This window comes from Danio rerio, chromosome 3 (genome assembly GCF_052040795.2).
Source record: "Danio rerio strain M-AB ecotype USA chromosome 3, GRCz13ab, whole genome shotgun sequence".
Lineage (NCBI taxonomy): Eukaryota > Metazoa > Chordata > Actinopteri > Cypriniformes > Danionidae > Danio > Danio rerio.
In genome coordinates this window covers 9,922,454-9,940,387 of record NC_141023.1, presented here as the reverse complement: position 1 = coordinate 9,940,387, position 17,934 = coordinate 9,922,454, and the positions used below count along the sequence as shown (strand labels likewise).

Sequence of the window (17,934 nt, the reverse complement as noted above, 5' to 3'; positions counted from 1 at the left end):
GCTTCATTACTCCAGTCACATGATCCTTCAGAAATCACTAATATTAATTATTATTATATTTATTAATGGTAATAGTTATAAAATCAATAATGTCTGGAGTAATTATTTTATTTGAACCTAAATACAATAACAAAGCAGTTATTTAAAATTTTAATAAATATTTAACAATTACACCTTTTTTACATTTATAAATATAGCCTTGATGAACTGAATAGTTTTCCTTAAACATTTTAAAAATTACCGTAAATATATATACAGATTTATTAGCCCCCTTTTGTTTTTTGTTTTTTCTTTTTAAAATATTTCCTAAATGATGTTTAACAAAGCAAAAAAATGTTGATATTTTGTCTGATAATATTTTTTCCTCTGAACAAAATCTTATTTGTTTTATTTTGGCTAGAATAAAAACATTTTTTTAACCATTTTAAGGTAAAATTTATTAGCCTCTTAAGCTAATTGTTTTTCAGACTGTCTACAGAACAAACCATCGTTATACAATAACTAGCCTAATTACCCTAACCTGCCTAGTTAACCTAATTACCCTAGTTAAGCCTTTAAATGTCACTTTAAGCTGTATAGAAGTGTCTTGAAGAATATCTAGTAAAATATTATTTACAGTCATCATGACAAAGATAAAATAAATCAGTTATTAGAGATGAGTTATTAAAACTATTATGTTTAGAAATGTGCTGAGGAAATCTGTTCTCTGTTTAAATAGAAATTGGGGAAAAAAATAAACAGGGGTGCTAATACTTTAGGGGGACTAATAATTCTGAAATCAACTGTGTGTGTGTGTGTGTGTGTGTGTGTGTGTATATACACACACACACACACACACACGTACATTCAAATAGCGATTAACTTCTTTTTTTTTTTTTGGTGGGGCCAGTGAAAATTTGGGCTGGGCAAGTAAAAATCAGAACCACTGGCCCGATCGGGCCAGTAGAAAAAATCCTTAGCGTTGAACCCTGTGAGCACTGCTTAGTTTAAACCCTCGCTATTGTAACGCATATAAATACATACACTAATATTTGCTGGTAGGAAAAATCAATTTGTTCACTTCTGTTATTTATACTTTAATGTGCATTTCAATTTTTTTCTTCCACTTAACTGCAAATTTGAATAAAAACTGGATAAAGAGCACACAAACATGCTGACAGTAATAGGTACTGTACACTGTTATGGGTCAATGATGCTAATATTCGGCACAAATCCATCAGTGTCTTAGGTTATTAGATTATTTTATAATTTCACCTCTCCTGCTGTGCATGAACTATGCTGTTGAATGTTCAGCGTATGAGGTGGCTAGACTAACCTTGCTTCAATTTTGATAAAATTATTTTCTAATCAGTTGCTATTATGTTGTGAATATACCCCTGTAATGTATACTGCAGTCCTCTTTTGTATGGCTTTCTCAGATATCTCACCTGTTTGCCAAAAGTGACTAATTAAATCCTTGGGAATGTCTGACACCAGCGCATACACACTGTAATAGATGTGCCAGGCATGAAAGCTTGACAGGCGTAGCAACAGTAACTAAGGAGGGCGAGGCTTAGCGAAGGGTTATTCCAAGAATGTTGATATGGTTTCTTTCTTGCTTTACTATTTATTAACAATACACAAAAAACTAAAAGGTTAAGGTAAATTCTTTAATAAATTCTAGTGTTTTTGAGTATTATACTTGTTGTATACTTGTATTATACTTATGTTTTAGGCTAGTATTATTTACGACTTGTGAATGAATGCTTCATAATACAGTAGTATTACCAATAGTGAACAGATAAAATAATACAAAGTGTAGTTTTAACTACAGTAAAGTGTAGTGATTTGTAGTATAAAATACCCTATATTGTAAAATAATACAGCACTGGGTAATTTGTTTATATTACACTTGTGTTACCATAGCAACTATAGTATTACCACAACTGATCAATTGAAGTTCTTTACTGTAGTAGGCTACTGTTCAAAACACAGTACATGCCAATATGCGTGTTCAGGGGCCCTGTGGCACAGCTTTCCTCAAAATGAAGAGGATGACATGGAAATTGTCCTCCACAATCTCATCAGCAAAGTGGAAGCCAGCAGACACTAGTTTACTTTATTTTAGCTGCCATGATAAAATAAGATTGATAGTGAGATTTATTTGAAGAGTGAATAATACAGTAGGCTATAATACCTTATCAAGTGTTTCCTTATTTTATCACAGTTACATTTCCGCTTGCATTAGTTTTTGTTTAAATGCTTTTAAAATAAAATGTATTCTTTACATCCAACATCTATTCCAGGGGTGCCTTATAGTGGTGTAAACCCCTTTACAAGGGGTGTTACCCCTGTGTAAACTCTAGCCACCCCTGTGGCCAACCCGATATGATTTTGCTGTTGACATTATTTATTTAAATCTACTTACATAAATGCAATACAATGCAATATTTCAATAAATAAATAGCGGCCACTAAATTATTGTGGATTGATTGGTGCCACTGACGTAGCTGGCCTCTTCTGGCCCCCCTTAAGCAAATTTTCAGGGGGGCACCACTGGTCTATTCTCTGTCTTTAAGTGTTTGAAACTGAAAATATCTCATCATATAAAACAACCAAAAATTTTATGGTTTATTAGATTAAACATTTAATATATAAGTCTATTTTAGTATTTTGGGTATTGTTATTAAACAGTGCAGCAATATGAATCATATCAAAAAGCATGAAAGGAAGAGGGAACACGACACAAATTGTGAGTTTGCATATAATCTCTGAGAGCGCTCAAGAAAATTTGTGTGTGAGCAGTGCATATTTGAGAGCGAGAGAAAATTTGAGAACTCGCAATCAGTTTTGTCCACAAACAGAGGAAATCCGTGCACGAGCATCACACAAGGTAGAGAGCAAAGCTCTTCAACGTTATGTGAAGAAAACAACTTTATTGTTTGTATGAAGTAGCCTACTTCATTAACAATATGTGCTACCATTTTACATTGCTGCTAGACGGATTTGCAACTCCATCTCTTCAGCACACACGAGATTCAATTGACAAAATTCCAATTTCACTCAATTTAACTTTGCAGCATATACAGGAGTTGCTCTACTGCTACCACATTGAGGTTATGTAATTTTGGTTAATCACAAGTTGATCACCGAAGACATAACATAGCACAACTAAACTTAATGAATTAGACAGCAGGAGACCTGCAATTTCTGTGTGATGTGAGGCAAAATGGAGTCTTTTTTTGGTGGAACTCGTTCTTGTGCATTATGCTGTGGAGACGAGACGCAGCACTGTTCAGTACTTTGTCAGAAAATTGCATTTGTATTTTTATATATCTAAGCAATGTTCTTTAATAAAAAAAGGTTTGTTTAATTAATACAGATCTTACAACCATACCTAATCTGTATATATTTTATTTTTCTGTTAAAAAGACTCGAAAAGACTCGAAAATCAAACTGCAGGACTTTGGACTTGACTTGAGACTTGTTGCCTTTGACTCGGGACTTGACTCGGGACTTGCCTGTCTTGACTCGGGACTTGACTCGGGACTTGAGGGCAATGAATTGAGACTTACTTGTGACTTGCCAAACAATGACTTGGTCCCACCTCTGGGCGAGGGCTTTTCTTTTTCTGGATTGCTTTTAAAAACACTGTCAGATTGGTTTAGGGAAGTGTGTGGGTGGGTCGATTGGTGCTTTTAAAAAGCTATCAGTTTGGTTTAGGGAAGGAGGAGGGTGGGTCAGTCGATCTGTCAGTCAGGAGTCATCAGCGGCCTCTGGTGGATTTACATGAGAACAGCAGGCATGAATGGCACTCGCAAGAGAAATTTGAGACTTCAAAAAGCATAAACAGCAGCCTCTGGTGGATTCATGAAAACAAAAACTGCAAAAAAACGTAGCTCCTGGGACATATTTGGGGCTCTCCAGAAATGTATATAGGACTACATTTTCAGAATGAGCCTGTACTGTACTGTAGATGCTGCTTGTCAATCAGATGTTTCTATGTTCGGTCTTGCAGTTAATTGCAGGAAAGGTTATTGATAAAAGGTTTGTAATAAACCAGTGTGAGTTTGACAGTTTAACTACAGGCACTGGATGACCTGCCAGTCAGGGGAGTCAGATTAGTCCCTACATTTATCACAGATGACTTTGACAAACACAGTGCCTAATATATAATCAGAATGTGGCAGACATTTGAGAACCCCTATGCTGGAATCAGTGACTGGCACACATCTTCGCTTAAGCTGTTTGGTCTGTGTGCATGTGTTTGTGTATATTTATAAAAATGACACTCATTTGTAGATAAACCTGTAATTGTGTTTGTCAAGAAAGCTCTGATTCTGTATAATCACTTTCATTTTCAGCCTTCGTTGTTGTAGTTTTACCAGTTTTCCTCACAGTGCAAAAATACAACTGGGATTTCACATGCGGAGAACAGATGGGCTGTAAGTGTTTGATTTATCAGCACACAAATCATGATTATTATGATTAACATATTGCTCACGTTTCTGCATTTGTTATGAAGAACTTGAATGCAGTTGTTAAAGTGTTCTTTGGTTATTTCATATGATAATCTAAGATCAGTTTTTGTAGAAGTGTACATTGATCATCAGTGCTGGGGAGTAACTAGTTACATGTAACAGCGTTATGTAATTTAATTACAAAATAAAATTAAAATTAATTTGTTACAGTTACTGAGAAAAAATGTGTAATTAAATTACAGTTATTTATGAAAGTGTTAATGATTACAAATCTGCTATATATACAGTTTACTGTAGTAAAGGCTAAAGTACACTATGCTAATTACTATTAGTTCATGATAGTCACTAATGATACTACATTATGTTGTGGAATTTATTAATGAAGAGTTGTAAATATATATACAATATAATGCTCATTCCTAAATATTTCCCTTTACTTTAAATTACTATAGTATTTTAAATGCATTATGTACGTACTATTTATGTATGTATACTATCTATTTATATATTGTTATATAGTTTGAATTTTTTTATATTTTGTTACAGACATACAGTCATCCCCAACTGTTTTGCATAGGAAACGTTCCAAACCCTATTTTTACCTGTCCAAAATGGGAAAATAATGTTGTTTTTACTTTCTGATAGTCAAAGCAAGTTAAAAAAAAATTATGTTAAATATGCATAAAAAAAAAAAACGGGAAAAAGTGTTGTATGTAAATTCGGACCACGAGTCCACATATATGGACATAATTTTTCTATGAAAGTATATCATATCAAAAGATGATACTTAGATTTCTATTTTAATTAGGTTCCATAAAGCCCAAATAGCAAAGAGAAATAAAAAGTGCATGTAAAAACACATTGGGCTTTAAGAGGATAATCCTAATTCAAGTGATGAAAGATGTTAAGAGTCTAACAGTAAACAGAGCTACTGTAAGGTCACACCTGCTTGGTATAAATGCTTGAACATGATTTAGTTGAAAATACCCATTAGAAACTTAAAAGTAATCAGAAAGTAACCAGATGTAATCAGTTACTTTACTTTTATTAAAAAAATGCAAAGGCACACTACTAATTTTATTTTAAATAGTGTAATTTGTAATCTGTAATCTATTACATTTCCAAATTAACCTCCCTAACACTGGTTATTATTATTATTATTATTTTACATTTGATTTTAAACCCAGATATGCACTATACGGTGACAACAAAAAAATGTCTGTTAATTAACAGTTTCCATATTTTGTGATTCACAAGTGTTTTCTGTTTATTTCTGGTTGTGAATTGCATTATGGGATGTTGATTTTTGCTTTATCAGGTTTTGATGTTAAAATTTTAACTTTATGTTTGCATTCCATAATAAACAATGTGTGTGTAACATTTTTTTAATTTTAAATAAAAAACAACTTGTAAAAAAAACATGCCATAATGTAAATAAGTTGTCATTTAATAAGAATATGTTTATAACTAAATTTTGACAAAAATGTCAGAGAGAACCTTTTAATTCTAAGGTGACGAAATGTCCCTTTTTGAACTTTTTAAGGTTAAAAGTTGTGGGAAGGAAGATCAAGGTCCCATAATGCAATTCGAAAGCATAAATAAATGAAAAAAAAAAAAACATGAAGCACAAAATATGGAAGACTGCTGATAATATTAAGCTTGTTTTTTAGGTTTGCCCTTGGTCAGGAGATCAGTGTGGTTTATTCTCACATTATTTATTAATGCCATTATGGTCCACTTCTACATAATAGCACTGGAAAATGAAAAAGGTATGACAACGCAATTTTATTAAATGAGTCAATGAAACATCTCATAACATATACAGTGCTCAGCATATATAAGTACACCCCTCACAAATCTCTCTTTTAAATGCATATTTTTAATTAGAAGCTCTACAATATTATATTTGTGCATATACATTTAATTAGTCCATACTGAAGCCAAATCTGGAGCTTATCTAACTAACGGTGCGATAATGATAACGAACCAAAATATAGTACACCCAAATTTATGTTATAGAAAAATATTAAATACAATTTACTTGAACTTTTGTATTATTTTTTAATACTATTATTTAATACTTTTGTATTAGTTTGTATTATTTTTACAATATTTTGCTTGAATTTAATTGTATTATCTGTCAATTTCTCAATATGTTTGGTGCCTAAAATATTATTTTTAAAAAATATATCTGTTTAAGAAATCCGTTTTGTTTAAATGCACCAAAATACATTGTCTATACAATAATAATAGTAATAATAATAATAATAATAATATATTTTATTTATGACGCACTTTTCTAAAACCCAAAGCGTTTACAAGAAAGTAAAAACAACAAAGAACATTAAAACTCTCACACACACACACACACACACACACACACACACACACACACACACACGCACACACACGCACACACACACACGCACACACACACACACACACACAAGTAAAGTAAAAAAAGATTTCACAAATTAAAAACATTCCTGAAAAGATGTGTTTTAATTAACTTTTTAAAACCGTCCAGTGAACCAGCATTCCTAATGTTAGTGGGAGGAGCATTCCACAGTTTGAGGGCACGGAAAGAGAACGCCCTACCTCCCATGGTGCTAAGTTTGCAGTGAGGCTGAAACAGCGTAGTACCCGAGGCAGAGCATAGACAGCGAGATGTAGAGGAAATGGATATCAGGTCACAAATGTAACCTGGCTGGAGCAGAACTATGAACCGCTTTATATGTTAAAATCAGTGTCTTAAAATCAATACGAGACTTGATGGGCAGCCAGAGAAGCTGTTGGAGTATAGGAGTGATGTGAGGCCAATACCATGTATGCGTCAACACACGTGCAGCAGAATTTTGGATGTATTGTAATATCTTGAGAGAATTTGCTGTTAACCCTCCGAACAGAGAATTGCAAAAATCCAAGCGTTACGCGATAAAAAGCATGGAGACTTTCAGCATCAGGCCTCGAGAGGAAAGGATGTAAGCGACCTATATTTCAAAGATGATAAAAGGCCATTTCAGTTACATGCTTAAAATGAGGCTTCAGACTAAGCTGAGAGTCCAGGAGAACACCGAGATTATGCACCTCTGGAGATGTTGATAAGACAGACCCATCAACCTTAACTCAAATTCACTTCACCTCTTGATGTTAGAAAGAGTGCCAACCAATAAAATCTCTAAAATCTTTGAACTATTCAGTTTAAGATGATTATATTGCATCCAAGCTTTAATTTCAGTTAAGCAGGCATTAAGCGATGACGTTGATGCCAATGAATTGGGAGAAGTGTTAATATAGATTTGTGTGATAGTGTAACGACACCAACAACAGAAGTTTGGATCCACGTGCAGGTTTATTAGAATTGTCAGGCAAGCAGTGGTCAATACCGGCAAACAGATGTATGAGGGCAATCCAGAGTCAAGGTCAAAACAACAGGCAGTTGGTCAGAGGCAGGCAGCAAACAGCATTAAATAAGTAAACAAGGCAAAGATCAAAACACAGGAAACCAAGACCAGGATAACGCGTTGTAATGTCACCTTACAGATAAACAAGACTCTGCAAACTGAAGGAGTTGAATGAGTGGCTTAAATAGTGTGTGTTAATCAGTCTCTGAAAGTTCTCAGGTGTGAATGTAAATCAAGCTAAATGAGAAAGCAGGTGTGTGGGTGAAGAGCATGTATGAAGTTGAAGTCCATTAACTGGCAGATTTGCAGTTTCATGAGTGAGTGTTTACCGGCGACATCTGGTGGTTTGTTCACTGGTAAACATGACAGATAGATTTATATTCACTGAGAAATAGAGAAAATGAATTATTAATTTTTAAAATGGGCTGTACTCAATTATGCTGAGCACCTTTTACATTCAAGCGAAAAGTTACAAAAATAAATGTGTACAGTATTTATCTATAAAAGTTGAGTGATGTTGTATCTGTTTGTGTTCAGATTGTGTTGGATGGGCCTGCATGATTATGTATTTTCAGTTAATCTGGGCCACAAGGGACTTCACAATCTCATTTGAATGTGGTACAGTATTAATCTTCTGCTTTTATTTTTCTACTATGATGTTTTCTACTCAGCACTTTCTTTTCCTTTTCAAACCTTTTAGTTTTTCTCCTATGGAACAAGTTTATTTGAGTCTCTTTTTTTTTTTTAAAGGGATAGTTCACCCCAAAATTTATATTTACTCACTATATACATGTACTCTCCCTCAAGTAGTTCCAAACATTTAAGAGTTTCTTTGTTCTGTTGAACATAAAAGAAGATATTTTGAAGAAAGTTAAAAACCTGTAACCATTGACTTTCATTGTAGCAAAAACAAATACTATGGAAGTCAATGGTTGCCAACATTTTTCAAAATATCTTCTTTTGTGTTCAACAGAATAAATAAAGGTTTGAAATGATTCAGTGATGCATAAATGATGACACATTTTTGAGTGCACTATCCCTTTAAAACTCATTGTGATATTTCATCAAATCCTGCTCTGCTCCTGCATGCTTATGATCAAATGGATCTGTTGTGGGAAAGGGTATACTGTATATTTGTGTTTGTGCTCAAATATCATCCGTCAGGTAGTTCATTTGTAAAATCAGAATCAGAAAGAGCTCTATTGCCAGGTAGGTTTACATATCAGCAATTTGCTTTCGTGACAGATGTTTCCACAGTGCAACAATACAGTAACAAGACAAATCACAGATAAAATAAAGTAAATAGAGAATAAAACTATGCAAACTGACAAGTTTATGTACAGGTACAGTTTTATGCAACAGTTTGGGCACCATAATCATTTTCATGATTGCATACTTATAAAACCAAGGCTTTTTCTGAATTACCCTTCAATTGAGCTGTTCTTGGTAAGGAGAGTGCTGGTACTGTGAAACAATGTACAGTGATATTTCCAGCATCAAGATGTTGCTGGAGCTCTTTGGAGGTGGTCTGTAGTTTGTCTGTGACCATTCTGACCATTCTTCACCTTTGCCTTCCAGATATTTTTCTAGGCCTAGCAAATCTTTCTTTTACAAGAGCTGTTCATGTGGCCTTCCATTTTCTTACTATATCTCTAACTGTGAAGATAGAGACTTTTAACCTTTGTGACAGCTTTTTACATCCGTCTCCTAATTCATGTTGGTGAATTATCCTAGTTTTAAGTCATTAGAAAGTTCTTTTGAGGTTCCCATGTTGCTACTTTCTGGTTCACAATGAGGAGAAGCACAACAGTCAGCTATCTTAAATATCCTTTTTCATGATTGTTGCATCTGTGTTAGAATTGTTAAGGTTCACTGAGTCACTCAAATCAATTTTGTGTTGTAATCAATCAGCATTAAGTGACTACAGGCTTTGAAATCCACACAAAAGAGAGGGTGCTCAAACTGTTGCGTAACCTATTTCATTCATTCATTCATTTGTTCATATACTTTTTCTTTTCGGCTTAGCCCTTTTATTAATCTGGGGTCACCACAGTGGAATGAACAGCCAACTTATCCAGCAAATGTTTTACGCAGCAGATGCCCTTCCAGCTGCAACCCATCACTGGGAAACATCCATACACTCATTCACACACAGACTACAGACAATTTAGCTTTCCCAACTCACCTATACCTTTGCTATGTGGGGGAATCCGGAGCACCCAGAGGAAACCCACGCCAACATGGGGGAAACATGCAAACTCTACACAGAAATGCCAACTGACCCAGCCGAGGTTCAAACCAACGACCTTCTTGCTGTAAGGGCGATTGTGCTAATCGTTACGCCACTCCGCCACGCCTGCATATATTTTTTAGTGTAAAACATGACATCATCTAGCTTTCTCTAGAAACTGAATGACATTTCACTGCGATCAAGAAAGAGCACATAACTATGCAGCCACAGAGGGGTGCACAAACTTTTGCATAAAACCGTATATTACTATATACAACACCAAAAAAAAAGAAAAATAATAGTAATTTTACAAACGAACACTGTAAAATTACTAAACCGACACTTTTTGCAAACTAATTTTGTCATATCATTTATATATCTGATGATTTGAAGTGCATTTTTTATCCTTACTTGTAAGTTGTTGTGGAAAAAAACATTGCTAAATCAATAAATGTTTAGTGAAAATGTATTTTTCTACTGCACCTTTCTGATTTGGACTTTACCCTTACTTTTGTTCTTCTAGATCTTCATCCTGCTGCTCCTGTGTATGTGTTTGGATCAGTTGTTGTTGTTTTGCTGAACTCTGTTACTCTGATGACTGAACTCGTACTGAAAACAGGCGAGTGAACATGATCCTGTCTCCAATATGTTTTGTGTTTAATTCCGTGTTAGTTTTCTTTGTTCTCAGTTTGATTTTCACCCATTCCCTTGTTTGTCGTCCTCCACCACCTTTGAATCAGCTGCACTTACTGGTTTTCATATTGAGACACAAGTGTGTATTGTTAATAAAATACTATTGTTCATTTTCCACTTCAGTTAATGGTGAAGGTGCAGTTGGAGATCTGAGAGTCGTCGTCTTTTCCTCTGAATTCATCTTCACTTTTTTGCTGATGATTTTTCTGGTATTTAAACCCTGTGAGTACAAATTGAACCTAATTTTTAGATGATTATTTACATTATGTCTCGAGTTTAAATGAATGAAATCTTGGCAGATAAGTGTGTTACTGATTCTTGATGATTTTAGTAGTTTTGTGGTTCTAAAGACATGGATTTGTACACTCCTTCCAGCCTGAAGGAATTAAGTTAACTCGCTTGTTTTTACAAATAAAAGTTGATTAAATATAAAACAATTAAGTTTCACCCCCCCAAAAAATAGGAATTGTGCTGTTTCAGCTTGTTTTAAGTTAAGTTTTATAAACTAATTTCAAGAGAAGCATGTGAAATGATTGGTCACGGGTGGCTTCTGATCCGTAATCAGCAATAATCCAATCAGATTGATCCAAGTTTACTCTAAATAGACAGATTTCACCCTACTGTCCTATCTTTGTTTTTGGAAGAATCCCCCCTTCCACCCCATCTCCTCTTTTTTTTTTTCCTTTTCCGGAGCTACCTAATCTCGACCCCCTTTATATGCTAATTGACCAGGTGGGAGCCTTGGGCTCAATTATCCCCAAGTTTAGGGTTCTCTCCTGGTTCAGCACGCCAAACCTGCTATTAACGACAAGCATATTCAGGTGTGAACTCTTGAAGTAGTTTGATTAAACAACCAGGGGCGATTTTAGGGGGGAGTGTCGTAAATTTTGACGACTAATCAATTACAAATTATCAGACCAGAGGTTTTGAATATCAGGAAATAGACTTTATTCTCCATAATAAAGCCGAGAAAGAGCAGAGCAGACCCCAGAGCATTCTGAAGTCTCTCCTGGACACCTTCTGAAGTCTCTCCTGCACCTTCTGAAGTATCTGTGTTTGTTACAATTTTTATACAGGATTATTTGACACACCCCTAAGTCTCTTTTTAACTCTTGACCATTTTTGAATAGGTTTCTAGTCTAAGGGGTCCTGCTATTCTTGGCTCTCAGCCCACTAGCTCATGTCAGCAGAGATGTTACAGGTCTGTGTCAGCAACTGTTTTGACACCAAAGTTCTCTCTCCATAGATGCAACTTATGCAAAAGGATTAAGTGTTTACATACATTGTTATGATAGGATAATAACTTGATAATATGTTACTCATTCTAACTTCTGACACATATAGCTTCATACAAGTATTTAACATATATGATCAGTGCTTTACATATTCAGTTATTCTACACAATCAGTCACTCAGCCTTCTCCTAGTGTTGCTCCTGTAGGCATACTCATCTTACACAGACATATCACTGTATTTTTAACACAGGCTGGCATGTTTGCTGCAAACACTACATACATTTTGTGAAGAGAAAATTAACTGCTTTACACTTAGAAAATACTTCACACTGAGAGAATAGAAATCTTCTTCAATCCCTCCTCTTAAGACTTTAGTCTTAATATTATTGTCTTTTAACCCCAAAGTGCAATTTCATAATCCAGTTCTCTTAATTACCTCTATCTAGTGACTGATATTAGCCACATAGCTGTTATCAATTGACCAGATTATGCCACTGTACTTTGACAGAAGTCCAGCCAAACGTCTTCCCCCTTGATTTGAAGGAAGTAAAAGACTGTACTCTGTTTTTCTCTTAACACATCAAAGACAATAAAGTTTTAAGCATAAGTATTCAGTTGGTTCAGTGCTAGCTGCTAGTTTTCACACTCATGTAGAATATACTTAAGTGATATTATATATAGGTACCATGAAAGCAATATGCAAACAAAATCAATATGCAAACGTAAAAAGCATCAAATGTTGATCTTGATCTTTGCTCATCCTTGTTTCTCTTCTTCTAAGCTATCAGCATCTTCATTAAACTTTGAAAAGATGTTGATGGAGATGTGTGGTTAAGAGTCTGAGTTCTGAAATCTGCAGTTGTGCATTCATCATCCCTTGACTTGTGGCACTGCTGTATGTGGTACTCAGGCAAATTATCAGAATCACTCTTTTCTTTGCTCTGATAAACTCTTGCTTTCACATGTTGCACTTAGTAGTTTAGAGCTGTGGAATATTCAGGCTCCTCTGTTTCCGGTCAGCTTTTCCTTGCTGGAGTTGTTTCCTTTCGCTCCTTTGAGGCATTGGTACCCCATTAATGGCATCCACTTTGGCAGCTGTTGGATTTGCCCTCATCCAGATATGGTCCTTTCCTCCTGAGCTCTCCAGAGCATCCACAGATAGACTCAATCACCTAGACCAATTGGACCTTGTATCACTGCTCTCTCACATGGCTCCTTTCTGGTTTCCTGCACAGATATCGCTTTGCACATGGCAATTAATTGTTTCTTCATTAAAGTCCCTACTGCATTAGACATCTTTGCAAACCATTCCAAGAGGTTTATGCAAGGTTATAGGTGAGATTATATGCCAGGTTTTATGCAGTTTCATGTGGTTTCTTGCAAGGGTCATGCTGTTTCTTGCAAGGTTTCTTTCATGGGTCGACCCAATAGCAGTTCATGCGCTGCAGTGTTAGATGCCTGTTTCTGTCAGTTTCCATGCCATCACTCACCAATGCACTTGTTAACACATTAATCCCATTAAGTTTATTATTTTCACATATTTCATTGAGCGTTGGTCTTGATGGATCATCTTCATCTCTTTCAGCCATTTCTGGTAATTGAGCATAATACAATTATTCTCTCTTTTGCTTTATTCATAATTTTTCATACTCCTTTAGATGTTTTTATTTATTGATCACTTATTAACTTCATGAATACTTTATGAATGCAAACCCTTTATGAACTTATTTCTGAAGGCATTTCAAAATTTAGGAACTACTTATCTTGTCACAGATGTAATAACTGTTCCAGCTTCATAATTTGCTTTTGCTACCATCTCCAATCATCTACTCATCATAGTTTCTCAACTGTGCTTGTTTACAGAATAATTCTCTATCCAGTCAACACCAAAAACAGTCATCATCTCACTGTTTGGAGCAATGGTCTCCAGTCAAGTCTTTTAATTGAACTAGAGCTCTGTGAAGCTGTAGATAATTCAATCATCCACCTATTGTGACAGTGTTCATCCTAAGATATTTTCCCTAATTTTAACCTTTTATGCATTCTGGTGTATACAGTGTTTGCTATTCATCAAGCTACACAAGTACAAACAAGTTTCTACCCTCCTCTGGTAGTTACCTAAAATAAACTCAATAGAAACTAAGCACTTAATATATTTACCATCCAAAAGAGCATATCTTCACATCCAATATGAACTTCAGCTGGAAAATCTTCTTCTGTTGATTGCTCTTAAATCATATTATCAACATTAAGCCTCTTTTATCTGTCTTGATTAACCATTTATTTTAATTATCAAATTAACTTCAATTAAATATTATTAGTTACTTATAATTTATTACTACTTTAAATTTAAATTTAAATAGAAGTGTCTAGGACAGATTGCATATTACATTATAGATGTTTCTATTAGTGCTCTTATATTTTTACACTTTTCAATAGAGTTTTATACCTATTTCAGCATTTAGTGGTTTTATTTCTGGACAGATCTGCATCTAATCCATTTTAACCCTCACTGTGCTGGCTGATTTTATCTGCATCTCAGTCCTGTAATGACAATCATTTAGTTGGAATTTGACACTTCTTTCTTTTACTAATTTATTTTCTGATCTATATATTAATTCCTTTTTTGTCTTTGAGTTATTTTCTTTTGGCTCATAATTATTTCCTAAGGCACTCCCATTAAACTAGTTGTTTATACAATTTTGATGCACTTTTTTTTATCAGCTGACTAAAACTTACTGTATGTTTTGTAAATTTCTCTTTGCTCTGTTTTAACTATTATTCCTTACTATTTTCTTCTAATTATTCTTCACATATGTTTTCATGTGAAACAATATCTTTTTCTTAAACACTTTTCTCTTTCAATTTGTTTTATAGTAATTTAGAAGTATTACTTTTTGACCTTACCATCTCTTATGAATTTATTTCAATTGTTATTTCAATCTTCCCTTTAACTGTATCATTTTTTTTTTAATCATTTTTCTAAATTTGAATCTCTTTCCAGTTTTCAATATTCAATCTTGATTTAGGCCATTCATAACATGATTACGGTAAGATATTTTCTTTACTTAATTTTAACTTAAATACTTTATTCCAATCTTATTCATTCTCCAAATTATCTATTGCCTTATCAAACGCTTTTTCTCTTTTTCTTTAGTCAATCTGCTGCATTGTAATTTATCCTTCAACGTTTAAGGACTTTTATGATTAAACCTATTAAAACTTAAACCTAAATTATTTAACATTCATCATAATATATCATTACGCATTTAAAATTTCACTGTAGAATTTCCTTATAACACTTTTTCTTACTTAAAAATTTGCATGATAATAATTTCTCTCTCAAATTGACAGGAGTCTGATTTGATACAAGAATGGGTAGCTAAACTTTTGTTCTTAATTTTCCTTCTGTAATGCTTGAACTTAATTTGGACTTTAGGAGCTACTTTGAGATGGACTGTCAGACTATCCCCCCTCGCAACCTGAGACAACTAGTTCACAGATTGGTGTAACAGTCTATTCTATATTGTCCTGAAATTGCTTCATATCAGGGCACTGTGTTTCCCCCTCTCTCTTTGGGCTGGCTTGTTTTCTTTGATTCAGCTTATGTAAAGTTCTGGTGGAGCGTTTTTTTTTCTCTTTGAACAGTTCATCAGTCTCTTGTTAGTGTCTCTTTTGAATGTCTCTGAGCACATGTAGCTTTTTCAGTCCTCAGTAAATCCTGGGTATGCAGTGCCTGCATCACTGCTGTAGCATGTCACAAGTGTCAACAGCCATTTTGCTCATTGTGTTTTTCAAACACCTTTCCATTTGCCAGTGTACTCAGATGTCTGGTAGGTACAAGACTACAGTCCCCCAAAGTTCATCCCTATGTCCTCTTAATTAATATATATATAGAATTTAGCTCATGACTCTTTTTTTTTCCCATTTTTTCCTTCATCAAATAAAGACTCCTTTTATCTAATTTTTCTTTTTGCTGTTTAACAATTTATTTTCTCTAATTCTCAATCATTTTTATCATATGTAAATTTGCTTAATTTTCTATTTCTTAAATGTTCTTATAATTAATTTCTTTGACTTCAGATTGTGCTTCACTTATTTTTATTAATTTATTCCAGTGCTTCCTCACTAGTTACATTACATCTTACATTATTTTAATTTCTCTAACATTTCTATACCTGTTTTAATTCAACAGTACTATATGGTGGCCTAATGTCTAATATACCTGTTAAAAATCCTTACTGCAATAGCTTCAAGTTCATAGTACTATTTTAACTCTACATGTTTGTTTACTTTAAGCATTTTTCCAATCTGAAATGCAATTTTTAATTGTCAATTAGTTTTAAGTACATAAAATATTAACTATATAATTTTTGAACTCACTATGATGTTCTTTCATTTTTCCTCAGTGTCTATGCTTTACATCTAACTCACTGCTTTTATTACAAATAGCTGTTGGCTCAGATGACAGCCTGTAGCTGACTTTAAAACAGATGACAACAGTCAACTTACTCCACAACAATTTTTTATTGCACTTAAACATAATTTTATCTTTTAAAGCCAAATCTTATTGTCTTTAAAATGTTACTGTTTTTTCTAATTTTTATCTTATATTTCTTTATAATATATATTTTTAAACATCTTCTCTTTTATTCTATTAAACAATGTTTGGACTTCTTTTTTCTCCATTTTCCTATGCTTCTTTTCCTTTTCAAAAATTAGCATTTTTATCTCTTAGATTTTCCTAATTCATTTTTTTAAGCTTATTTTTCTTAAACATTTGATCATTAACTCTTCAATTAATCAATATTCATTAAAGTTTTTTCTTCTAATTCTTTATTTACTCTAATTATTAACTTATCTTTTTTGATTCATACTGATTTAGTAAATTTATTTCCTGATCACTTTAACAATTTATCTCCATATGTAGTTAGTTTTATGCAATTTTTGAATTTCTTAATATTTATTAGTATAGCTTCAAGTTGCATTTTTATTAACACTTTTTATTTATTAAATCTTATTCTATCATGTATATTTTCTTATTTCATTTATCTTATTACATTACTTTATATTTCTATTTTTTTTTTTAATACCTTATAATATTTCTTGACTCTTTAGCTTCTATCTGTCCTGTGAAACTTTTGTTCTTAAAATAGACAGATTCTTACCACTCCTGAAGCAGACCTTCTTCCAGACTGTCGACATGTCAGGAATTTCAGTCACCTCTCTGCCTAGTTCATACTTAAAAACACTTCAAACACACAGAGATTATTCAGAAAAATGTTTAACTAGTATATATTCTTCTTTTCAGTCTGTGTCTTTCAAATGCAATATGATCTCAAATAATTTTATGAGGCTTAAACCTCCTCTGTATCACAATCTCTTGCCTAAACTGCAACAATCTCTATCTTATTGTTCTTAAATCACACAACATATGCAATCTTCCTTTTATATTATAATATAAAACGATAATTCTTTTAAACTCACTCTTATTGCAAACATACTTCTAGACACAATCATACTTCTCACTCATCCTAACCTCATCTCTTACACTGTGTAACCTGAACCTCACCTCTATTCTAGTCTCTCTAGATCAAAGGTGGTAGCTTCTGCATACCAGTATCTTCAGTCCAACACAGACAAATGCACAAATACTTACAATTACATAAATACATCTCACTCCTCTTGAGTGACCTGTCCGAACAGCCTCTAACCTTAGAGCTGTAACCACAGAATTCTTCACTACACTCCTCTTGAGTGCCTGTTACTTCTGCTCCCGTCTTTACTGTCCTTCAGTAAAAATAGCATTTCACAGGATTTTTGCCTTTTTTCCCCCAGCCTCCTGCATAATAATATTTATCATTATTAAAACAGAACGGGTACTCCGAGGTCTTTGCGCGCTTCTCTCTACT

The 17,934-nt window shown here is 33.8% G+C and overlaps 1 protein-coding gene and 1 long non-coding RNA gene across 2 annotated transcripts in view; one reads left to right on the top strand and one right to left on the bottom strand.

The window, feature by feature from the left end:
• Positions 1–17,934, bottom strand: part of LOC141381140 (uncharacterized) — a 686,936-nt gene that overhangs the window by 307,236 nt on the left and 361,766 nt on the right. The window lies entirely within an intron of this gene.
• The window catches only part of LOC564237 (uncharacterized), a 130,319-nt gene that overhangs the window by 17,087 nt on the left and 95,298 nt on the right, over positions 1–17,934 (top strand). Inside the window, exons 14-18 of the mRNA XM_087243898.1 lie at positions 4,344–4,424; positions 6,131–6,229; positions 8,402–8,482; positions 10,618–10,713; positions 10,911–11,009. Coding sequence (XP_087100024.1) covers positions 4,344–4,424; positions 6,131–6,229; positions 8,402–8,482; positions 10,618–10,713; positions 10,911–11,009 — 456 coding nt within the window. The remainder of the gene's footprint in view (positions 1–4,343; positions 4,425–6,130; positions 6,230–8,401; positions 8,483–10,617; positions 10,714–10,910; positions 11,010–17,934) is intronic.